The sequence below is a fragment of the Sinohyriopsis cumingii genome, chromosome 14 (assembly GCF_028554795.1).
Source record: "Sinohyriopsis cumingii isolate HCF-2022 chromosome 14, ASM2855479v2, whole genome shotgun sequence".
Lineage (NCBI taxonomy): Eukaryota > Metazoa > Mollusca > Bivalvia > Unionida > Unionidae > Sinohyriopsis > Sinohyriopsis cumingii.
This window is the reverse complement of record NC_142974.1, coordinates 42,189,005-42,216,580: the sequence shown is the minus strand read 5'-3', so window position 1 is coordinate 42,216,580 and position 27,576 is coordinate 42,189,005. Positions and strand designations below refer to the sequence as shown.

At 35.3% G+C, this 27,576-nt stretch overlaps 1 protein-coding gene across 6 annotated transcripts; it reads right to left on the bottom strand.

The window, feature by feature from the left end:
- Positions 1–6,692: 6,692 nt before the first annotated feature.
- LOC149783635 (uncharacterized) lies at positions 6,693–24,046 on the bottom strand. 6 transcript variants are annotated; one of them, XR_016413643.1, is made up of 5 exons: positions 16,207–16,878; positions 12,480–12,700; positions 10,372–10,515; positions 7,247–7,852; positions 6,693–7,192 (listed from the first exon to the last, which is right to left on the bottom strand). XR_016413643.1 is itself a non-coding variant. In XM_089931884.1 (5 exons), the coding sequence occupies exons 3-5, from the start codon at positions 12,691–12,693 to the stop codon at positions 7,698–7,700; spliced, it is 513 nt and encodes a 170-aa protein (XP_089788010.1). In that variant the 5' UTR covers positions 12,694–12,700; positions 15,459–15,602; positions 16,207–16,882; the 3' UTR covers positions 6,693–7,697. The 6 variants fall into 6 exon arrangements, 5 of the variants coding, with proteins under 5 accessions (XP_089788010.1, XP_089788013.1, XP_089788012.1 ...); XM_089931884.1 differs by adding an exon at positions 15,459–15,602 and having other exon boundaries at positions 6,693–7,852; positions 16,207–16,882; XM_089931887.1 differs by lacking the exon at positions 16,207–16,878 and adding an exon at positions 23,868–24,046 and having other exon boundaries at positions 6,693–7,852.
- Positions 24,047–27,576: the final 3,530 nt, after the last annotated feature.

The following is a 27,576-nucleotide window of genomic DNA, read 5'->3' as shown; positions in this document are numbered from 1 at the left end:
TAGAGTGAGAGAGAGATTATTTATTGGACCTAACCAACGCACGAAATGATTATATCACTTCAAATTAAATCAATTTTGGTCGATAAAATATGACCGCAAATAATTTGACTTTAATACTAAACTGGGGACCAGCTTGTTATTAATATCAATGAAGAATCGTTCCTTGAATAAAATATCGAAGTCCTGACGTTGTTAAAAAAAATAACCAAGCACGAGATGATTTGCCCGGATACCATTTAGACCTACGTCATTTTGATCGGCGTTATCTTCTTAAATGTGTATTACTCTGCCTGTAGCCTATGTAGATAGATCTATGTGTGTGATATTACTATAGTTCTTTGGTCATATCGGCAAATTACACTTGTATCTAATGACCCCTGTATCCAAGACAAAACTTTTAAAATGATATCAAGAATACGCTCCGCATCTCGTTTTTCAGCAAAACACTCATATAGGTTCCAACTATAAAAATCCAGAACGGTTAGACATCCCGTTTACATCCAGTAACACCTGTACGGCGACATTGCTAAAATAACAAATTCTTCTGAAAAAATTTGTTATTTGTTCCGGCAGTTATTGTCAAGCTCTCATCAACCTTCATTCCTCCTTGTATTGTATTTAATATGTAATCACACGTAGTCTGGTTCCGTAGTTCAAACAGTACTTTTGCCTGCGACCTAAAATTAAATTTTATTTCGATAGCAATTCTTCCTGGTCAGGTGTATTTTTGTTTCAAAACTCCTTCATAAGGATAGATACCTTGCCATTACCGTTTTGAAGATACAGAGTAATTTATTTTAACTTGGGAGACTACTGAGATGATACATTATTGATATTTTAGACAAAAAGAATAAAGTTTCCCCTCTTTAACTGTGTATTTATCCTTTTTATTTTGCTTTCATTCTTTTACTGCAGTATGGTCTTTCATAACGCTTATTTTTTCTACTTCATTGCATCATACTGTAACACGCAAGGGGTCTCTCTACCGAGCGAATCAAACATGTATGTGTTTGACTGGAAGTCCCTTGTTCTCCCATATTCCCAAGGACTTCAAGATAATAGACGTTGACAACTGGATTTTTTCCATAAGGTGCAGACTACAAACAATTTTTCTCTAATCAATCAATAATCACGAAAACACAACTATAACTTGCGTGATTTTTCCTTGCTCCCATTTGCATGGCTTCGCCTTGTTTCCCATTAGCATGGCGTCTCCACTGAGCCAAAGTATGAACATGAATACTTCCAGTTCCTTCTCCGAGTCCGTCAAAAACACAGCCTTGAACCGCATTACACAAAAACACCCTTCATGTGCCCCTCCGCCACCTCCTTTCACAACCACAATGAAAGGCATCTCAAATTAAAGGACTGAAACCTCCTAATCATTCCATGGTAACAATATCATGCATACCTCAACTGAAACGTACAGCGAACAACACCCCTCAAATAAGACAGGAACCATCTGGCACCGTGCAAGCAGGAAACATTTTATCCTGCTCTGTCTCCAACTCAAGCTACTAAACAGATATTACATTTTATGAAACTAATTCATGCTATTATACGTTCTCGGGAATACTGTACACTATGCCGTCTGTTACTAAACAAAGTCACATTACTCGGATTGAGAAATATTTCCCCAACACTGACTTCTCCTAATCAAACAATGAATCACCAAAATCTAACGAAACTATAGACGGATACGTAAATACAAATGGCACATACCCTAAAAGTATTACAATACCATTCAATTTGATTATGTCACTGTGACGACATGAAACTGAAGAATCGCATACAAGTGTCACTGAACAATGCACAGTCTTTACGTATGATGATAAACAGAATCTATATATATTCGACATGAAATTTCTGAAACTCGTTCAATAATACAATAAATTACTTTCTTTATGCAGCTTCTTCCGTAATGTATTCAGCTCTTTTTATAAACTGCATTTCAAATGAAAATTTGTTCAATCCTGCATGCAAGTCCGATCTTAAAGCTGTTTTCTCGATGTTTTCATTAAATAAATGCAAACTTCAGCCCCAGTTATACTCCATGTGTTACTTAAAGTCTCTCTCTAATGACCCATATCTTTCCCTTCCAGTAATATCTTACTATAAAATGTGTTTGCTGCTGTCAACGTAAACTGTACAGTTTTTTGCAGAAAAACACGTTTTTTTTAAGTTGCGAGAACTTCTTGTCCAGCCAGACAAGTCAGAAATGAATATGTCGACAACATTTTGTGTAAAGTGTAATTTGAAGTCATCACATGTTCGTGTTAAAATGGATAATTGTAGTAAGGGGGCGATCTATGGATAAATGGTCCCACCCACCCCTCGGCGACAATTGAAGTTTAATATCAAGCAACCATTGGGATATGCGGAATTTAATACTTGTCCATAAGATCAGCATGGTGGATGGAAACAATGAAAAACATAATGATAAAATTATATCTACTGACCAATACCCTTACCTACTAACCATGACCAACATTGATTGACTAACACACGGTATTACCGGCCAGTACGTACACATAATCATCAGCACCATATTCACTTAGCAATATCCACACTAATTAACAAAGACGCCATTTGACTGACTATCACCCATATTTACTAACCATCACCCATAACTACTGACCAACACAATCTGACTAACCAGCACATGCCTCTACTAACCATCACCCACTCTTATTAACCAATACCCAGTGTTACATGCGCGATCCCTCATCTACAGACCATCACATGCACTTACTGACATCAACCACTCACGAGCACTTAACTTTATACTAACCAACACAGTGTTATTGACAAGTACCCATATAAACGGACCAGTCATACACATGCTACTGATAAACACGAGGTCTTAGTGACCAGCACCAATATATAAAAGAAACACTCGCGTCTACTAGCTAATGCATCATCTTACCGACCAGCAAGGCAAATGTTATTTACCAGAAGCAGCACATAATACCTGTGTTTATGATATGTGTAATTTTTGTTCGTGACTGTAAACTGCAATGATCATTTATAAACAAGACAGTAGAGAGCTAGGTTTTGTACACATGTATACAATTGTTTAAGATATTAAGAGCGTAGATTTCATAAGATCTATAAAAAAAAATCTTAATATTAATAATGTGATGTGGTTTGGATTTTTAACGTAGCTTTTAAAAACATTCAGTCATATTGCTACGATGTCTGCAATGTGGCAGTTTATAGTGACGTCTAGTACTGGTGCATTATGCCGCAGACGTAGCATGATGTCCCACCCAGTCACATTATCCTGACACCAGGCCGACCAGTCCTAACACTAACCTCTTGATGCTGAGCGCCAAGCGAGGCAGCTGTTAGTACCATTTGTGTAAGTTTTTGGTATGACTCGGCCGGGTATTCAGACGCTCTAGCCACTAGGCCACCAGTGCGGTTAATATTAATAATAATAGTTGTTACAAGCTTGGGGTTCTTTCATTGGTCAGATGGGTTCTTAGAAGAAATAACGTAATTCCCATTGGATGGATTAGGTCAGGTGGGTTCTTTTACGATATGGGATATTTGTAAAATGCGTCGTCAGATCTTAATAATAATAATAATAATAATGAAACATGTTGACATGTTTCGGGTTGTTTCCAATTCAATAGGTGTCAAGTGACTTCTTAGAAGAATTAACTTATTTCCGATTGGATGGGTTAAGTCAGGTGGGTTGTTTTTACGATGTGGGATATTTGTAAAATGTCACGTAACGAGCATATTATTTTTAGACTATTGTTTTTGGGACTATTGTAAATTATTCAAAGAAGTTCTGGTCAATTCTCTTTGGACTTGAATGGAACATTTTTGTATTCAATTCATAATACTATGTGTTCCGCTTAAATTTTCATATATACAGCTTTGATAATTAAAATATATTGGTGTCATTATTAGCAGTTGTCAAAGGACTTAAGCAGAGAGTGAAAACGAAACACGGAAACATGTATATATAAAAAATTATCGCTCTGATAACAAGTAATACTACACTTCTGAAACTAATACGAAATTTAGGGGAGACTGAAAAGGCGTCAGAGAAAAGTTTGAAACAAGGCAATACTAAAGGTACTACACACTTTACGTAATTGAGAAGAATGTAAAAGTTCTGATCAGAATGTTTTTACAAACGATGAATTTGGTAAATTTTAAAACTTAAAAATAATTTTAAAAAATTAAATTATACCGACTTTATCGAGAACTGAAAACTCCAGAAAAATATAGATGTTCCAAAAAATCTGAAAATTTCCTGATAACATTTTATAATTTTATGAACAAATTAAAAAAAATTATAAAAGAAGTAAATAAAGTTAACCTTTTAGTAATATTTAAATTTAGTTTGAAAATATTTCAAAAGTCTTTATGCAATCTTTGGAATAATTTGGACCAATACATATTAGGATGGTGACTGATGGTCATTATATAATGACCATCCGTCACCATCCTTACTATTCAACATCTAAAAATACAAACGGATGTGAGAAAGATCAGTTATGTGATGGCCACTAAATTACACAATTACTATCCAACATCCACCCTTACAAACAAGACAGAAATTGAAATGATGACTGCTAAAGGTCACTCACACTTACTTATGGATAAACACGCATCGTAGCTATCCATTATCCACACACATCAATCAAATATATCCATGGATAGGCAGAGTTGTCAATATAAGAGTTAAATAGATTAAAAGTATTAGTTCTTGCATTTGTTTCTATAACTATACGCTTTCATGGAGTTGTTTTGAATCGCATATCATGATATTATCTATACATACACCGGATAATCAAAGGTTCAATCGTAGTAGTCCAGACTATTTAGTGCGCATCTGCAAAAATGTCTTCCTGTATTATCAGGAAAGGTTAAAAGATCAGAATCAAGCACCAAAATGAATTGCTTGATTTTTTTCAACATTTTCCATTTCTAAAATTCATCACAATTCTTAGTTATGCGATTACTTAAGGTCCAAAAACAATGCAACAAAAGGTTTCAATTCATCACCAATATGATGTTATAAATTTGTCATTGACTTCTTAGGATTATAATCAAGCGACAAAGTTGAGATGTCTTTGACATCTGTTTACTAAAGGTTTGGGAATATTCATCTGATAATGATTATACTGATACTATTGGAAACATTAACTCTGATAAGTTTGCATGATCCAATGGTTTTACATTTTCTTATGCGCAGATTTCTACTAAGACGGTAAGACTGATTCTTTATAAAAGTAAACAAAATTGACTCATTTATCCTGGCTGCACGAATGATATTTTAACCCATTATTTTCAAAACTTATAATACTTCTCAACTATTGTCCTTTACATAACCTTTCAACACACAACAAATGGTGGGATAATGGCAAGGAGAAGTCACTTGTAACAACAGAAACTTATCTGAAAGAATTAAAACAATGCATATGTAACCACTTGTGACGGGTGATGCCAGGATCGCCGGTGAGAATGGGCACACCAACATGAACCTGAAAAGACCTGTCGATCACAGACTATTTAAACAAAACCAGACGCTATAACGAAAAGTGATATATCGTGTACAACAAAGATTTTAAGTCAACACCTGTCAATTGCAAAAGCCACCAGAAAACAACATCACCATTAACATCCTTCATATTTTGACTTTTATTTGCTACCATAGATTCAATCTCTTGCTTCTTGACAAACCTTGCGTCTGATTCCTCCATAAAAGTAATCGATTCAATACAGTTATATCGATTTTAAGAAGATACTTATTTTATTTGAGAACACCTGGTACGGCCATGCTTTGAAAGGTGAAATTCAAGGTGAAAGTTTTAAAATAGTGCACTCGCCAGCAGATTTACCGAGATAAAACTGATAATACAGAACTAGTAACGTATCCAGTGTACATAAGATAAGTACACGATAGGTGACGCTATGCAGATAGTTACCGGAAATCTCGAATACCGAGATACAAAACACAACCAGCTGGTAACTTCTAGTCGATTGAAAATGTATTGTCGGGATGCTTCATGCTTCAAGACCTCTGCAAACACGGCTTTTTTTTTTCTTACAGTGCGTTCCTGCTTTCTTTCCAGTATTTGCATTTCTTGTCATTGCACGGCAGAAACATCGCACTATGCACGTTCCCTTCGCACGTGATCTACATGGTGATTGTGAAAGCTGACCCACATTGCTTTTTATACCCAGTGAACCGCCACCCATGTGTACCCTTATTGAGCTCACTCAGTATGTACTCAGCAAATCTTTAACAAGAATACAACACGTTTTCAGACATCTTGAAACTATAACTTTTTATGAATCTATACCATTTTATTTACTAAAACCATGTTAGATGTCCAGTAATGATATTCTTGTTGCGACTACTGCAACAGTTAAAAATCATTCTTACCCTTGCGCCCACCGTACCTACTACGGTAATATGCCCTACAAAATTGATTAGGACCTGAAATTTAATCGAAATTCACTATTCTTTTGGACGTTTGATAGAACCTATAGGATTGTTTTGGTTTCTATTCATAATAATGTACATTCCTCTTACATCTTCATTGTATTACTTAGAGAAAGAAATTAGTTGAGACGTTTAACAAACCTTGCTGAATGCTGATTGTGCTTTTATATTTTACTTATTTTAAGACCACAGAGTCCTAACAATGAAGTAAAAAAGCGTCTGAGACGTGCCTGAAGTTTTATTTACGGAATTCTTGCATTAAGTACATTAACTCAAGTACATAAATATTTACTACCTAATATGTTGTTGTTGTTGTTGCTGTTGTAGGGTTTAACGCCATTTTCCAGCATACGATAGGCTATACATGGCGGCCAGTATCAATGGTGGAGGAAGAACCCTGGAAAAACCCCGGAAAGAACCACCGACCACGAGAAGCTACTGGCTACTGGCTTTCTCACAAACCCACATTGGCTGAATCCGAGACTCGAATCCACGCAGACAGAGGTGGTATGGCAGTGATCCGTAACGGAGAGCGCTTTAGACCACTCGGCCACTCGGGGCCCAGTTGGTAAATGCATTAAGTACACTAACTCAAGTACAAAAATATATAACATCTACTGCTGGTAACTGCATTAAGTACATTAACTCATGTACAAAAATATATAATACCTGCTGTTGGTAAATGCATTAAGTACATTAACTCGTGTGCAAAAATATACAAACCTGCTGTTGGTAAATGCATTAAGTACATTAACTCGTGTGCAAAAATATATAAACCTACTGTTGGTAAATGCATTAGGTACATTAACTCATGTACAAAAATATATAAACCTACTGTTGGTAAATGCATTAAGTATATTAACTCATGCACAAAAATATATAAACCTACTGTTGGTAAATGCATTAGATACATTAAATCAGGTATAAATATATAAACCTAATGTTGGTAAATACATTAGGTACATTAAGTCAGGTAAAAATATATAAACCTAACGTTGGTAAATGCATTAGGTGCATTAACTCATGTACAAAAATATATAATACCTGCTGCTGGTAAATGCATTAAGTACATTAACTCGTGTGCAAAAATATATAATACCTACTGTTGCTAAATACATTAAGTTCATTAACTCAAATACAAGAATATATACTACCTAATGTTTGTTATGCGATTATAAAACTGTATGGAAGAAACTCTTATTACGGGAGATTCACTTTTAGTCTAGTCTTACTTTCCAACAATGAACATGACTCCAGAGACGAGAGCGACTATTCCCGCAATTACGGCTAGAGCAAAGCCGATGTGATAATTAACAGTCTCTTTCTCTGCTAATTTATTGCTTCTACCGGCGAAGATAACTACTGCAATCAGCATACAAACACCTGTAAGAAAAAAGAACATATTATATTTCTTGGAATATGGGGGTATATAAATAATGAACCCTCCTCAGATGCTTATATATATATAATTAGCTATTATGTAAAACAGATTAGTTTGTCTCTGTGTTTTATTTCTCCTCATGATTATCATTCGAGAAATAGTATTAATTATGCAAATGTACTTGAATATTTGGAATAAGTAAGGTATAAATTAGCCCCTCCGATGACCTGCAGCCTAAAGCTGTACAAATGGTTACATAGGAATAGATCCTTCACTTAGTCCAATAATATAGACAATAAATGGCGAGTTGTGTACATTTAACGCCTTGCAATTGAGATTTTGTATGCACTTTGGCGTTCTGCATAAACTTGTTGCAGCTGTTGCTGCAGTTTTGGTTTAACACCATTTTTGACCAAAAGCTTAACCTGGTGGAGAAAGTACCCAGGAAAACCTTGGTTGGAAACACCTACCCACGGGAAGCTACGGGCAAGCTTTCTCATATACCCACATTGGCCGAGTCAGAGACTCGAACACACTCATGAGGAGATGAGATGGTAGTGATTGGCAAAGACGGGCACATTAGACACTCTGCCATCCGGGGCCACGATTAAACTTTAGCTTTTCATCAAGTTATTGTCTAATAACACACGCCCACAGTGCTTGAAAGGAATGTCTGTGTTGTGTATAATAAATAAGCTGAGCAGGGTTAAAAGTAATAATTGTTCCTACCCATCATATTATGAGTATGAAATTTACCGGATCTTACCTTGACCACAATATATATATATATATATATATATATATATATATATATATATATATATATATATATATATATATATATATATATATAATTTTTTAACTATTTAATATTAGAATGTATTTTTCCATCGAAGAAGAATACGTCAACATGGTAAGAAGAATACGTCAACATGTTTTTTATATATATAATTCCTCTACATCCATATTTTCACATAACTTCATTTTAGCGCTTGGAGTAACAACTATTATCCATGCATCTCGAATCCAGAGGGAAACACCACTCCATAACCTATTACCCGCACTGCAGTCCCAAAATAAAAACAATATTGTTTCCGGTGAACCATAACATAAAGTCGATATATCCGTATCAAAGGTATGTATTTTATGCAAACATAAATTCGTTGGATAAAGTATATATATATATATATATATATATATATATATATATATATATATATATATATATATATATATATATATATATATAACACGACACTGAAATAATTGTATTTTAAGGCGTTTTCTCTTACTTTGAAGCGTTTTAGAATATGTGGTCAAGTTGAAATATTGTTGTCATATAGTTTTCACAAGTGGGTGAAGAATAGTTCAAAACCTATCATACAACCTTAATTTCAGTGAAGAATTTGTAAGAGATAAAGAGTTCTACATATTAACTTTATAATCTGACCATCACATTGGCAGGAAAGAAAGTTTTGTTAATACCATTTTATAGAAATTAGATTTGGGGCCCAAAGTCCTCTAATAACACATGGCCCACATAGCCCTTAAACCGCCTCTGCTCTAAAGGAAATATCAACTATGTATAATTTGTTTACCAAAAGAAAAACATCATATTTGAGGTTACACAATTGTATATGACCATTTCTACAGGTATAAAAGATTGAAAGTTTTGATGTTTCAACTAGCTGATTCTGATGCTGAAACATATTTTATATTGACCTAGAAATCAATGAGCCACGTCGCCATCTGTATTTTAATTTAAACCGGAAATTTTATCTCGTTATTTCATTGTTTAGAAATCAGTATATGCTATTGGGTGACTAAATGAGCAGACTAAAAGAATTCTTTGAATGAAAATGTGTCGGCTGCAAAAAGATGATGATTTTGTTGAGCAATGGTTCATTTTCTGGCCTTAGTAGTATAAACCGTTTGGTTTCAATGTTCTAAGGCGGCGAATCCAGTAAGATTCATTTATCCCCTGGTTCGGAACTCCAGTTAGTGTAGTGATAAACTGCATTAAGTTTTACATTACTGAATGTGTGGCAACGAAAAGAGAAGTGTTCTGCAGCTGGACTTCTGTACAGCTTCTTTGTCATCCAATCAGATCTTTGAAGACTGATGCTTTTGCGTAACTTTTTAGTTTCTCATTACCTCATAAAATACAAAGCAAACGAACCACTGATGCCAGATACACTGCTTGTTTCCTTGGTTACACGTCTCATCTCTGTATATTAATACTAGTGTTTTAACGTTTGATGAAAGTTTTCTCTGCACTATTTCGTGCTTCCCTATTCGGACTGCTTTTGTTTTGCTAATATTGGATTTCCTGCCTGAATTCTCATATACAAATTTAACGCATCAACTAAAACGTTTTTCCGCACTCTCTTATTATTGGTTCAAACTTTTGACGAACGATAAGTCAGTACTGGCCTAGCTGGATAAATCTTCGCAGATCATGCAATTTGTGTTTCTTGAAACTATGGCTGTACAAACATGTAGTTTCTGCTGTGTTACAAACCTGCTCCAATGGCGATGACACCAGTGAGAATAGAAATATTCTGGTTCTCCGTCTGCACAAACAAATGAATGATTTTAAGTATAGCTGCAGAGGTTACCAGAAATAGACCCATCAGAGCGAATGCCCGTACGGCGAGTACGAACTCTGAAAATACAACGGTATATTTCAATTGAAATTTGTCATCATATAAGGAAACGGATGGTTAAACGGTTTATGTAGAGACATAGCGAAAATACTGAAACACTCGTCCGAGTCATATCAAACCTTATTATAAATATCTCACGGTTCTTTGTTTTAATCAAACTATATCATATTACAGAAACAAATTAAAAAATAGCATATCTTTATCTTTGAACCACTGTGAAAACTGTGCTGAAAAAAGAGTGCTTTGGTGTTTATGTCGGAAGCAGTGGTAGTTGGCACCTCCCCGTCCAAGAAGGATCATTATGTATTTACAAGTTGGTGTACAGTTGGGAAAAGGTACGGTTAGGTTAGGACGTCCCCTCCACGACACTATCACAAATTTTTATCTATTTATAGGTCGGAATGTGGGTGGGGGACTTGTGAGGGTTGGCACTTCCTTCCCAAGAGTCTACCATATATATGTGTGTATTTATAGGTCAAAGTTTGGGTGGGGTGTAGTATTGGTTGGAATGTCCTTTCCATGAGTCTAACACTTATCGGTGTGTATTTATACATTGAAGTATCCGCGAAGGTTTAGTACGGGCTGGCAGTCCCTTCCATGAATCTGTCTCAGATCTTTATAAACATGTACGTCCAAGTGTGGATATGGAATAGTATGGGCCATCCAAAAGCCTATCACTGTGGAATAGTATGGGCCATCCAAAAGCCTATCACATCTTTACGTGTCACAAAGGTTCTTGGTACACAGACGAACAGACTTAAGGTTACATGGGACAGTTGTATCGATGGCATGTGGCCTTTTAAAATGGCTTGTCCTCGAGAGAGAAAAATCCATGGAAAATTGATATAAAGGTATGATAAGATTTTCGTTCTCTGTCAGTGAAAAATTAGGAACAACAAGGAAGTTGTTTCAAAAGAATTAAACATTTTTAATTCAGAAAGGAGGAATATGAAACGGGCCATCACGAGGTACCATGTAAGTGGGCTTCTGTGATTTGAAGTGCTTTGCTAGTCGCGAAACATACTCCAAACGGGAGTCTTTTGGTATGACACGGCCGGAGTTCCAACCCGCGACCTCACACATCCGAGGCGGACGCTCTAACCACGTAGGCCACCAGAGCGGTTTTTAAAAGCTGCATTTCACTGAGTGTAATACTTGCTAACTTTAGTTCTCAATAAAGTACGGGCCAAGTCAAATTTAAAAAATGACAGTTAATGTAAGCTGACAATTACACTCGAACAATGTACGCATTATGTCATTATCTTGCATTATTCAAGTAAATTAAAGTAGATTAATTATGGTTCACCGTTCTAGTTTTAAATGCAGCAAACAAGAGGTCAACAAGAAAGAAAGAATGAGATGGTATCTAATCAAAACAGAATATTACCTGAATCGCAATAACTGCCACAGTTTTTCTCAAACTGTGTGAAAAACTATGAAAACAACACAGTAGTTTACATAATTAAAGCTTTCGTCTGTATTGTTTGCTTTTGAAGTTAAAACTCGACAATTATGATCCGTTCCTTCATCGATTCTTCTCTGTCATATCGTCTGCATGTGTGTCCAGGGCCGTAGAAAGCGATTATGGGCCATTAGGTAAGAAAAATCCGGGCCTCTCCTAGCTTTTGTTCCAAAAAAAAGTTTTCTTTTATAAAATTAAAAGGTGTTGTTCTGCCCGGGTCCAGGGGATATATCCCGGTTTGCGTGCAAGAATTGTTATCATTATCGTCGTTGGTGAATTAAAGGCTCCTAGGAAGTCGAGAGCCTAGCTCTCTGGTTAGTGTACCAGCCTAGTGAAGGGTGCATGTTCCTATCCTGCAAAGCCAGACTGTGTCAACACTGGTGGTATGTTATTTATCAAGGCACTGACAAGGGAAATAGTGACTATTTTCGGGGTGGGGGGGTGGGGTATTCAGAGAGAGAGAGAGAGAGAGAGAGACGAGAGGGAGGTAGGGAGAGTTACCATAAACTTCCTTTAGCTCATAACACGTGGCCTCCTTTTCGTCTTTGTCCAGTCTGCAACGCATCCACAACCCGAATACTCTCACTGATGTCACTTCATTTCTATACTTATCGATTTCGACACTTCTTACCCAGTACGGGATTGCCATGGAAACTATGATTAAGCCGAGTGAAACAACAGAACATATCAATGCCACAAAACCTAGCCTTCCCATGATTCACCTAGAGAAAGAAATTGTACCTCGAGTTAACTTATTTACAAGTAAGGATTTTTTTTTTCTTGTCCGAAAAGTGCCTACCTTTCGTTACAGACCATAGATTTTATGCAGATGGCTCTTTCGACATTAGAAAGAAAACGTTACTATCAAAATTAAATAAAATGTTAACGCGTTAATTCTAGATTATTTGCATTCGGACAAATCATTGTTGGTTTGATCGTTGAAGTTTCTCATGTTTAACTGAACCAGGATTGACATGGTGTCATGAATGACGATTGCCATTTCTTACAGGTAACATTGCATTACAGGTAACATTGAATTACAGGTAAATTTGAATAATATAATTATTTAATAACAAATGATTTTGTCTGACTTATCGAAGTCATCATCATTCGGCTAGAAACAGTCACTGGAATATGCATATGTTCACTGGTTGAGAAATTCGAAGACAAGCTTTCATCAGATGTTGCATTTTTTTATATTTTATTTTTGTATCTTATCTCTATTTCCTGCATTCGATCCAATAATCACTGTCTTGACAATTTCAGGTAGGAGCAGCCATTGCATAGCGTGGGAATGATATTATATTTGGAGCGGCAATATTTGGGTTGATGAGAATATTCTACAGTGGTTGGGTGCAGTATGCATAATATATGCATGTATGATTCATAATCAATGCATGCACAATTAATTCATAAGCCATGCATGTATAATTTATAATCAAAGCATGTATAATTCATAATCAATTCATGTATAATTCATAATCAATAATCAATGCATATATAATTCATAATCAATGCATGTATAATGCACAATCAATGCATGCATAATCCATAATCAATGCATATATAATTCATAATGGATTCATGAATAATTCATAATCAATGCATGCACAATTCATAAGCCATGCATGTATAATTTATAATCAAAGCATGTATAATTCATAATCAATTCATGTATAATTCATAATCAATAATCAATGCATGCATAATTCATAATCAATGCATGTATAATGCACAATCAATGCATGCATAATCCATAATCAATGCATATATAATTCATAATCGATTCATGAATAATTCATAATCAATGCATGCACAATTCATAAGCCATGCATGTATAATTTATAATCAAAGCATGTATAATTCATAATCAATTCATGTATAATTCATAATCAAAAATCAATGCATGTATAATTCATAATCAATGCATGTATAATGCACAATCAATGCATGCATAATCCATAATCAATGCATATATAATTCATAATCGATTCATGAATAATTCATAATCAATGCATGTTTAATTCGTAATCAGTGTATGTATAATTCATAATCAATGCATGTATAGTTCATAATCAATGCATGTATAATTCATAATCAATTGAAATACACTATAATCTTTCCATTAATGACCGGAGAGAAAAAAATATCAGAGGCCGCCATACATTTGCTTTCTTGTATACCCTGCTAATGACTTCCTATGCAAATGCATTTCGTGGGATGATCCAACAAATTTCTACTTTATTGTACGTCGGCAAGCACTTACTGTGTACTGTGAAGTCGCACTGCCTTCCAACACACTTACAGTGTACTCTGACATCGTGATTGTTTTATTATTTAACGTAGCTTCAACAACTTTTCTGTCATATCGCTACGATGTCTGCAGCATGGCAGTTTATAGTCACATTTACCTGACACCAGGCAAACCAGTCCTAACACTAACCTCTTAATGCTGAGAGCCAAGCGAGGCAGCTGTTAGTACCAAGTTTGTAAGTCTTTGGTATGACTCGGCTGGGGATCGAACCCACGACCTCCCTCATCCGAGGCGGACGCTCTAACTACTAGGCCACCGGAGTGGTCCTCTGTGACGTCGTACTTCCTTCTACCGAAAATGATGGACCCGACTTGTGCTTAACAACACACATTAAGTAAGTGATAACGCACAAGAAGTGGAATCTTTACGCAACGGCAATATGTGCTTCAGGCTAGACCACAATATTCAACATTGCAAATAATGCAGTTGATTTAGCATGTTATCCCGTTTAATAAATAATAAATTTATTTACATTACTTTTAATATATATTTCACTTTATATTTAGTCCTGACAGACCAGGCCATTTTCACATCTGTACAAAACTTTAACATTACATTTCGTTTGACAACTTATATTGGTACTATTTTTCGAACCATTAGCAGAGAATCATGCGTAAAATGCGATGCAAAAAAATATTTGTTTACATCGACATATATTGATTGTAAAATTTAAAGTTTGATTGATCATAAATTTAAATATCATTGGAGAGATAGAAAGAGAAGGAGGGAGAGAGTCAAACAGTCCTAAATATTATCATCCAAGTATTATTTAAACAAGTTGATCCGCCTTTCAACGTTTTCTCAAAACATCTGTGATTTTCACGGTGAATCGATTATGAACACAGCACTGAAAATGTGGGCTTTGTCTCGTTTTGAAACAATTCGCATTATGTTTTTTTATGAAATTGTGTTTTTTTGTTGAAAACTTTATTTAAAAAAATCTTCGACTCTGTTCACTTATGCTGAATGTATTGGAGGAAATAAGTCAATATCAATGAAGCTTATACACACACACATATCAATGAAGCTTACACACACACACACACACACACACACACACACACACACACACACATATATATATATATATATATATATATATATATATATATATATATATATATATATATATATATATATATATCGATGCTTGTATGTGTGCATACCCGTCTGTCTGTCTCTGTGTGTTAGAAGTTTAGTGTATTTGGTTTATCTCTCTGTGAAACCGGATTTGCTCCCCGGATCTGGCAAAAACAATGTTGTCTGGCCATGGGTCACAACGTCCTAATAGGCCTATCTCTCTGTTTGCCCTGACAAATGGACAGCATCATATGCCTTCATGAACTGTCGGGAACCATTAACATATATTGCCAGAAATTGTCAAACGGACACCAACATTTGTCCTATGATACACTAAGTAAACTGTCCAATATAGAAGTGAGGATCATATATATATATATATATATATATATATATATATATATATATATATATATATATATATATATATATATATATATATATATATATATATATGACTTAAAGAGAGCAAATTCGTGGAATTGCATGTCTTTGGACATGTACTGTGCGTGGACAGCATTTTTCAGTTAAAGATGGAAGAATGGAAGATGAAGATGTTACTCTATACTCTATGACATTTATGCGCGTTTTAAAATATTGTTTCATGCATTTTAAATGTAAAGAACATACTTAAATACTTAAAACCGGTTTAAAATAGCATTTATGCAACAAATACTATGTATATAAAAAGTAAACGAAATTGATGAACACGGATGAAAGAATCAATGATTAATCACGTTGGAATTGGGTACAGGCAAATCTAACTATCAAAGCATGTGGAACTGGACATAAGCAAATCTCAGGAATCAAAACACATGAAATGAGATACTCTACCTGATATATCTAATGTCGGAAATGTAATCCAATTTAGATCACCTTGGTAACTGAGTATATTTTGATCGTTTTAAATATTTACTCTGTTATCAAAAGAAATGAGTCACTTATCAACAAGAAAACCTCACTTATATAATCCGTATGTTAGATCAGGAGTACCAGTCGTATCTCAGCCTTGTATCTTCTGTGAAGTTCTGAGTTATTTCCACTCCCTTTTAAAACGATGTAATTACTGTTATATTTGATATTTCGATAGTACATCAGCAAACAATGACATCCACTTATCCATAATGTTTCTGCACGTCACTAGCCCTGCCGTAAACTTCTGGACCATCCCATCATACACTAGATTAAAATGGGCACTTCCGGTATCACGTTATTGGATCCAATCTGATAATAACCGAGATGTCCGGCATAATTGAGATCTGACGGTCAGCTCATCTTCTGCTGACATTTGAATTTCCATGTCCACTTATCTGTGTACTCTATCGCGTACGTAATTGCATTTAATGCTCGAGAACGTTGCCCATAGTAAACGTATATTCCGAATTATTTCTCACTTCAGCAGTATGAAAACTGTAATTTGATTGGATGAACAAAAACAAATGTTCAATTGAATATGACGTCTTAGCAATCTAGTGCACACCAACACCTTTTTTGTCATAACAAATATCGACTTTACCCCTGTCATTAACGATGGGTTGAAAACTAAACTAAATTGGGAAAATATGACTACTTATTGTATAAAATATGACTACTTATTGTATAAAATATGACTAATTATTGTATAAAATATGACTAATTATTATCTATAATATAACTAGTTATAATGTAAAATATGAATTGTTATTGTGAAAAATATGACTTCTTATTGTCTAAAATATGGCTTGTTATTATCTAAAATATTGTTATTCTCTAAAATATGACTTGTTATTATATAAAATATGACTTGTTATTGTCTACAATATGACTTGTTATTACATAAAATATGACTTGTTATTGTATAAAATAGTTTCACTATCCAATATATTGCATTTTCGTTGAAATTACGTCAGTTTCATACAATTATGTTTTCATGGTCTTCAGAATTACAACGAACTGTGCTTATCATATTTGTGACATTTCTTTTAAAATCCTGACATTAATGTAATGGCAGCTTGACTTAAAAATCCCATCTTTGATTTCTTTTAGAATCCTGACATTAATGTAGTGGCAGCTTGACTTAAAAATCCCATCTTTGATTTCTTTTAAAATCCTGACATTAATGTAGTGGCAGCTTGACTTAAAAATCCCATCTTTGATTTTTTTAGAATCCTGACATTAATGTAATGGCAGCTTGACTTAAAAATCCCATCTTTGATTTCTTTTAGAATCCTGACATTAATGTAGTGGCAGCTTGACTTAAAAATCCCATCTTTGATTTCTTTTAGAATCCTGACATTAATGTAGTGGAAGCTTGACATTAAATATTACAATATTAAGAGCAAGCAACACATTTATCTGATACCTCAGTATTAATCTAAATACATTTATTGTCATTAATATCTACATTCAAAAGCACTCTAACTCCCTTACAATTTCAAAAACAAAAATATGAAAGATTTTGCATCCAATGTACTAATATCTCTAGCAAAGCATTCTTGTAGTTGGATAATGAATGTCAACAGCTCATCCAATATTATGCAGAGAAAGGCTTGGTATACGATGAATTCAGGGGCGGACTAAAGCTCACTGGTGCCCTAAGCACTGACAAATCTTGGTGCCCCCCTCCTTTCCACGCAGACCCAGTCCATTTTAGTTGTTGACCTGTCTGATCAAGAAACAGAACATTATGATCAATTTGCACTAGTTTTATCAATTTTTTTTACAAATCTTCATTCGTTTTTTTTTTTTCTTTTCACCCTTTTCTCAACTTTGTGGTGCCCCCTTTGGCCCTGGTGCCCTAAGCACGTACTTAGTCTGCTTAATGGTTAATACGCCCCTGGATGAATTTGTCTATGAACATGAAATACCTTGACAGCAAGAGTCTGTATTTACTTTATTATATCCTGTCAGTATGTCATTATACATATGATTTTGAAAGCTCGTATAATAATCACGAAAATTCCTTTACTGGAAATGGAACACGTATTTATTTTAATTTATTTTATTTTATTTATATTCAGCGAAAGGTGAAACGTACTTTTCATGATTTCCATTATAATCTCCACGCTCCATATTTTGACATTAGCCTAAAAATATATCATTACCGTTTTAAAAGAGTGCATCCTATTACACACAAAAGCGAAAGCGCTTGAAGGAATAAAATGATGATGAGATGGTGCGAAAGGGTTAAAGGAATAAAGCCTGGATATTTGGTTGGTCTTCTGTAACAATATAATAAAGCCTGGATATGTGTCTGGTCTTCTGTTACAATATAATAAAGCCTGGATATGTGTCTGGTCTTCTGTTACAATATAATAAAGCCTGGATATTTGGCTGGTCTTCTGTCACAATATAATAGAGCCTGGATATCTGGCTGATTTTCTGTTACAATATAATTGTCAAATCGGTGATTTTTAAGTTGTCACTCTATACAATTCTTAAAAGTCATGTACTGTTTCAATTGCACATTTCATGCACACAGCCTTTATTTAATGTTTTATTCTATAATGTTAGTTCATTAGTTAAACAATAACTACTAATCAGTTCTACTGGGACATCAATGGTCAAACAATGTTAACATCTACTGCTGTTACTTCAATGGTCAAAGACTTGTTAACTAGTACAACTATTACTTCGGTGGTCAATAATCTCTTATCATTACTACTGTAACTTCAGTGGTCAAACAATGTCATTTGACATACTACTGTTACTTCCAATGTCATATAATTGGTTAATCGGTACTACTATTACTTCAGTGATCAAACAATGTCGTTTGACATACTAATGTTACTTCCAATGTCATATAATTGGTTAATCGGTACTACTATTACTTCAGTGGTCAAACAATGTCGTTTGACATACTAATGTTACTTCCAATGTCATATAATTGGTTAATCGGTACTACTATTACTTCAGTGGTCAAACAATGTCGTTTGACATACTACTGTTACTTCCAATGTCATGTAATTGGTTAATCAGTACAAATGTTACTTCAGTAATTAAATAACCCTATTAACGAGAACCACTGTTACTTTAGTGGTCAAGCAATATGTTTTTATCACATCCTACTGTTTTTTCAATGGTCAAATAATTTGTTAACCAGTACCACTGTTACTTCAATGGTCAAATGGTCTGATACCCAGTATTACTGCAATTTCATTGGTTGAAAAATTAGTTATCTGGTATGTACCGTTACTTCAATAGTCAAATAATTTGCTAAAGAGTACTACTGTTTCTTTAGTGGTCAAACAGTGTTTTAGGACTCTCCGTAGGAAAACACTAAGGCAGCTCAAGCTGACTCATATGAAAAGTACATATCAGCCGTATAGCCAATTGCATTATGGCATTTCTTGAAAGAATAATATCTATATTGATACATTCGGGATTATTCTATTCCAGTGAATGGAAAGTTTATCTGTGATAAAGCAGTTATGTTACCCTTTATTTTAGACGCTTTTCCTGATTATGTTAAAAAATGGAAACGAAATTTACATTTATCATAGCCTAATATTACGGGCTGATCACCATATTGAGTGAAAGCTTCCAACTTTACGGCTAATCACGGTGTGGAGCGAAGGCTTCCAACTGTACGGCTAATCACAATATTGAGCGAAGGCTTCGAGCTTTCCGGTAATGACAGTGTTAAGCGAAGGCTTCCAACTGTACGGCTAATCACAGTGTTTAGCGAAGGCTTCCAACTTTACAGGCTAATCACAGTGTTGAGAAATGGTTTTAATCTTTGTTAAAAAAAAAAAAAAAAAAAAAAAAGACAAATTTAACAGAATTATAAGAATGCATTGAGTCATGTAATTGGAAGAGCGACTCTGAGAAATCCAGTAAGGAAATAACGTGCGTACAAAATAAAAGAAAATGTCATTTTCAGAAGCTCTTATATCTAACCGGAGGGTTTATAAACGATGTGCTAGACCAAAGCAGTAGACTGAAAAAAGGATACCACTCTTGCTGATAAAAGTTAGCCGCAAGACGGAAATTGGATTGGAGAGCGGAAGTTGCAACAATAGTCAACATTATACATTTCTGGCAGACCAAAACAAAGCACATGAAACACTTTAACTGATGAAATGGGACTTTATAGGACAACTGTAGTGTCACAGATTTATCAAGCTGTGAAAGTAGAATATTTGACAAATATGCCGTGTTTTTACTTTACATTAAGCGAAAGTTATTTACCAAAATAGGATGGGGCAAGCTATATACCGGAATAGGATGGGGGCAAGCTATATACCGGAATAGGATGTAGGCAATGTCGATGGGGTTTAATTGTGCTATAATATTTAGACCAGGAACTTGTGATTAGATTTTGAAACATGACTATGGATGAAACTGATAAATATGTAAGTGCAACATATTTCAATGCGTCATTTATTATAATGTGTTTCCATACTTGCAATAATAAAAAATATGAATCTTTTTCCTAAAATTGGAGAAAATAGTTTCTAAATAGTTATCACTGTTTTATTTTTCATTACTGTTATCAAGTAATTGCCAGATTATTGTATATATTGTAAAGAAATCATTATTTTATGAATCACTTACTTCTCCCCTGCAATTCATCTGAAATCTATAAGCATATATTTATTTTAAAATAAATAATAACTGCTTTGAGTTGAGATTTAAAAGTCTCAAATGCTAGCATTTTATATATATATATATATATATATATATATATATATATATATATATATATATATATATATATATATATATATATATATATATATATGCCAAAACACAATCTCATCAGAGCTTGCAGCAAATCTCTTAAAATCATCCATATAACGACGTTGGCCCGATGCAGTCTCGTGCATGTCTTAAAAGCCAACTAGTGGATGAAGGAGCCAAGATAATTTGGTAGTTAGCATCATAAACTCGCGAGCGATAGAGAACAGATTCAAATCCTACCATTGTATCATCTAGTCATGTATTGTTGTGCCTTAAAATACCAAACAAGACGTGTGTGTGTGTGTGTGTGTGTGTGTGTGTGTTGGATTTAACAATGTTTCAGTCAGATCGCCACACTGCAGTATGGCAGTTTAAAGTGATGTCTAGCACCAGGGCATCCTGCCGCAGACATGTAGCATGATGTCCCACCCAGTCATTTTATCCTGACACCAGGCCGACCAATCCTAACAATAACCTCTTAATGCTGAGCGCCAAGCGAGACAGCTCTTAGTACCATTCTTATACATATTTGGCATGTCTCGACCGGGTTTTGAACCCGCGACCTCCAGCCTCTGAGGCAGACACTCTAACCACTAGGCCACCGGAAGTGTCACATAACAGCGTAACTGCCTATACCAGTGCATTATAATGCAGAAACAATAAAAGGAAAGTAAAAGGTTCGCTAAGTCTTTCCAAATTTGTAAATTCACTAATGAATTAATGTCCACACATACCTTTGAAAGGCACTTTTTCAAATTCACAATTAACATCTCAACCATGACTTGTTTAAGATTATTATTAAGGGAGTTTGAATGATAACACATACTTAATCTGAATCTGAATGTGTATAGTGTAGGGCAAGTTACAGCATAAATTTGCACCAGAATCTGAATGTGTATAGTGTAGGGCAAGTTACAGCATAAATTTGCACCAGAATCTGAATGTGTATAGTGTAGGACAAGTTACAGCATAAATTTGCACTGGAATCTGAATGTGTATAGTGTAAGGCAAGTTACAGCATAAATTTGCACCGGAATCTGAATGTGTATAGTGTAGGGCAAGTTACAGCATAAATTTGGCAAGTTACAGCATAAATTTGCACCGGAATCTGAATGTGTATAGTATAGGGCAAGTTACAGCATACATTTGCACCGGAATCTGAATGTGTATAGTGTAGGGCAAGTTACAGCATAAATTTGCACCAGAATCTGAATGTGTATAGTGTAGGGCAAGTTACAGCATAAATTTGCACCGGAATCTGAATGTGTATAGTGTAGGGCAAGTTACAGCATAAATTTGGCAAGTTACAGCATAAATTTGCACCAGAATCTGAATGTGTATAGTGTAGGGCAAGTTACAGCATAAATTTGCACCAGAATCTGAATGTGTATAGTGTAGGGCAAGTTACAACATAAATTTGCACCGGAATCTGAATGTGTATAGTGTAGGGCAAGTTAAAGCATAAATTTGCACCGGAATCTCAATGTGTATAGTGTAGAGAAAGTTACAGCATACATTTGCACCGGAATCTCAATGTGTATATTGTAGGGAAAGTTACAGCATAAATTTGCATGGAATCTGAATGTGTATAGTGCAGGGAAAGTTACAGCATAAATTTGCATGGAATCTGAATGTGTATAGTGCAGGGAAGGTTACAGCATAAATTTGCACCGGAATCTGAATGTGTATAGTATAGGGCAAGTTACAGCATAAATTTGCACCAGAATCTGAATGTGTATAGTGTAGGGCAAGTTACAGCATAAATTTGCACCGGAATCTGAATGTGTATAGTGTAGGGCAAGTTACAGCATAAATTTGCACCAGAATCTTAATGTGTATAGTGTAGGGCAAGTTACAGCATAAATTTGCACCGGAATCTGAATGTGTATAGTGTAGGGCAAGTTACAGCATAAATTTGGCAAGTTACAGCATAAATTTGCACCAGAATCTGAATGTGTATAGTGTAGGGCAAGTTACAGCATAAATTTGCACCAGAATCTGAATGTGTATAGTGTAGGGCAAGTTACAACATAAATTTGCACCGGAATCTGAATGTGTATAGTGTAGGGCAAGTTAAAGCATAAATTTGCACCGGAATCTCAATGTGTATAGTGTAGAGAAAGTTACAGCATACATTTGCACCGGAATCTCAATGTGTATATTGTAGGGAAAGTTACAGCATAAATTTGCATGGAATCTGAATGTGTATAGTGCAGGGAAGGTTACAGCATAAATTTGCACCGGAATCTGAATGTGTAAAGTGTAGGGCAATTTACAGCATAAATTTGCACCGGAATCTCAATATGTATAGTATAGGGAAAGTTACAGCGTAAATTTGCATGGAGTCTGAATATGTATAGTGTAGGGAAAGTTACAGCATACATTTGCACCGGAATCTGAATGTGTATAGTGTAGGGCAAGTTACAGCATAAATTTGCACCGGAATCTGAATGTGTGTAGAGTAGGGCAGGCTACAGCATAAATGTGCACCGGAAGAGAGAGAGAACCAGCTAGAAAGTCAGTAATATTGTTCAGAGCTGTCTTGAAGTTCTCTACTTATTTCGTGCGCACAACAGTCACTCAGATGATTCCAGTCCACAACTGTTTTTACGAAGATAGAATTTCTAAATCGTTATGTTCTACATTGCTCAACTACAAAACATCTACTATTATTTGATACTAATTTTTCTACGATGTTTCTACTTTCAAAATGTATTAAAGATTTGGCTTTAATCTGGCGTTTTCTGTCCTAATGGTTTTAAAAATGCATACTGTGAGATAGCCGGTCCTAACACGACTAATTTATAGAGATATGTCAAACGAATCCTACCTACTACACATGTCTTGGAGTGTTTGTAGACTCTTGTCAGTTAACCTTTTGGTGACACATCCTGCTTCTCAGTTTTTGTAGTGACCAGATATAAACTTTGATGCCTGGTGTTGAACCTTCTATATTGTATCAACATCCTTAATGAAGTACGGATCCCAGACAACACAAATATATTCTAACACGGATCTGACTAGTGCTAGATATCAGTTCGTCTGCGGACAGTGTCCGAGGTTATGACGAATCTGTCACAGAGAGGGCACCACACGCACTTGCACGACAAACAGCGTTGCGTATTGTTATCAATCACTAGATGATAACTGATTGTCAACTTCAGTTAACATCAAAATCAGACAATTTACAAAGTTACGCGCACTGTGGTTGGCTTCAGATTCAACTACACGATCGGTGAAAGCATGTTCACATTTCTGCCTGAACGTGTTACAATGAAATGAAGGAAATTTATATTTATGGGGAATAGTCCATAAAAGGGTATACATCTAACAGTACTACTGTACACAAACTGTTCCAATGGTAACAGCGTATTTTGACTCGTATGGACTTGCGCTACCACTGGACATTGTTGATTATTTAAAATGGAACGCTTACGCTCTTGGTGAACGAAATCATCTACCATCATTTTTTTTTCTCCAATTATACCAGTTGGAAGACGGTATATGTGGTCATCTTGCTGTTGAAGCATTGTGTGCACTTGATCTTTCACTAACCCCGAAAACACTAATTGTTTCCATACATACTAAGGCCTATGAAGGAGAGATAAAAACTAATAATAACATACGGTTGAATTGTTTTTGATAATACGAGTTGTTTTTTTAAACCTAAATCGCACATCCTAAAAGTGCGCGGGTCTGGATTATATTTATGTATCGTGTCTAATAATAATAGTCGATTAAATCAAATAACATCATTGATATATAATCAGCCTGGTCCAATATTAGTAATACGAACTGAGCCAGACACCAGCGTTCCAAAATCTTTCATACGTACGATATCAGCATCATTGATTGATAAAGGTGAAATAACCATTTTCTGTGTTTCTCTTTTAGGTTAGATTTATCATTATTAAATAACTGATTCTAACCATGGTGATAAGATTGCAAAATTTGCCAAATGGGTGTTAAACCGACAGCAGAAGCTAACACTAAAGGTGATTTTGGCCCACTTGTTGGTGTATATTTGCACCAAAGTGGTGTGAAAACACGCTTGTATACAAGAAATATAATCTTGTTAAGAGTCAAATAAAAACTGAAAGCAGGGACCAGACTGATGTGCTAATACCAGTTAGGGGCCATCTTGGTGTTATAGCATTAGCATGTGAAAACGGCAGGTGCAGAATCACTCACGGATTGTTTCTAAAACGAGCTAATTTAATTAACAACTGAACCCATCCCTATTAGAAGAACAACGATAGACCCTCATTATTATAAGCATTAAAAAATAATTGAGAGAGTACAAGAACTGCAAAATTGACTCAGCACAAGAACCGCGTTGATCATGAAATAAAAACACGCGTTTGGTCGTAGATGCTATTTGTGGGCTTGCCACAGCAACAACTGTTTGTCTTCTTGTGGCGGAATCATGGCAACAACGACCCTCATAGGTGCAGCAATTCGAATTATTATCGGGGTTGTATTGATAGGAAGGAGAGTCTGTATGTGTGAGCAAAAACATTAGATATGATTACGTTCATAAATACGTATTTATTAATAACTGCTTGTTCCAGCACAAAGTAGTCTAAATATGATTTGTAAAGTGTATTCTGTGGTCATTGAGGATACAATAATTAGCATGGCCAAGTTCTAGACTATGTTGGTGGAAATGAAAAATCACGGACAACTACAAGCACAAATAAAAAAAAAACTAAGCGGCAGCAGATACACCGACCATAAAAGTAAAACAAAATAGAAATATAAACACCGAAAACAATGTCATGTATCAATCTAAACGGCATTTGCCAAAGTAGTGTGCTAATAGGCGTTTTTTTTAAAGTTATTGATCTAAGCCAACAGCCACCCATGACAGTTCTTGTTTGGTCGCATTTGGGTCACTTTCAGTTTCACTGGTTAAAATCAGTGTGACCTATACGACTTTCTTTTATAACAAATGTTCGAATCAAATGATCTAAATCCACTAGTTTATACAATTTATATTTAAATTATCACTATAGCCCTCAAAATAATCTTCTCTTACATTTCCTAAAATCAAAAATGGATTCTACCCACTCACACTATCCAATCTATTTTATGTTTGAATATATTTATTATTCACCTCAATAACCTTTTTATTTCTTTTCTTCCCTAATTGATTTAGGAAATGATTCCTCGATTACACTGGTCTAAAGTCCAATGTTTCTGAAATAAATGTCAAACGTTACTAATTCTTGGTCACTGAGAACGAAAATGACGCTCAAAATTGTTGATATGATACTGAGTCAGTAAATACGACCCTTGACTTGGGAATGGCAGAGGATAACTGTGTTATCATGGGAAGGGATCTCAATTTAAACTAGAAATGACCAAACTACATCTTTGATTGGATCTATGAAAGTCTATGACAGTACTTGCTTTTTAGGCAAAACAATGAATGATGCAATCTGAAGCTGATATTGCATCATACATGATGTGAGCTGCATCATGTTATTCATAGAAGTCATGGATGATGCAATTACAACTAAGCTTACATCACTCTGCTGAACAAATTGCCCTATACTAGTTTTAGAAATGATAGTGTCGTGTTCTCTCATTTGTCAGTGTTTGATTTTTCCTGTTTAGCCAAACTGAACTGAGATGCCTCATACTTGTGTGGACAATGCAGAAAAGTTCTACTATGTTTTAGGTGAAGTGACTTTTGCATCACAAAAGTGTAGTATAACCACTATGGTTAAGAAGAAGGCATATTACCTGTATTTTGGCTGCAAAATTGGAGATCAGACAAGAGGTGGGCCCCACATATATGCCTCAACAAATCTTCGCCACTGGAAAAGGAAATATATGCTTTTGCAGTGTCTATGATTTGGAGAGAGCCAACATATCATATCAGCAATTGTTATTTCTGCATGGTGCCACCAATCAGAATGTGTCAAAGAAGAAAAGGTGGACTGTGCATTATCCAAACATTCCATAAACTACATGCACAGTACCTCGTGGAGAAGGTCTGCAGGTTCCTCTGCACTCGAGTCAGACGAGGAAGAGAAAGATAATAAAACTTCTAGTCCTTAACCACCAATGTCACATGACCCGTATATTCTCCCATCCTCCTCCTCTGAACCATACATCATAAGGTGTACTTAATTACCTTGTCAGGGATTTGGAACCATCCATGAGAAACCAGAGCTGTTGAGCTCCAGATTACAGTCGAACATCCTGGCAGGTGATGTTAGGATTTTAAATGTTCCATGGCCATCAAAAGGATCTTGTCCCATTCTTCTTCATGGAAGGTGACCTTGTAGTTTGCAAGAACATCAATGGTATGATGGCAGCCCTCAACAACGTTCATGATCAGGATGAGTGGAGACTGTTCATTGATTCATCGAAGACGAGTCTTAAATCTGTTTTTCTGCATAATGGCAATGTGTTGCCATCAATTCCAGTTGGTCATGCAGTCCACATGAAGGAAACCTACGAAAACATGAAACAGCTTTTGAGGTGCATAAACTATAACCAATATCAGTGGCAGCTTTGTGGCGATTTGAAGGT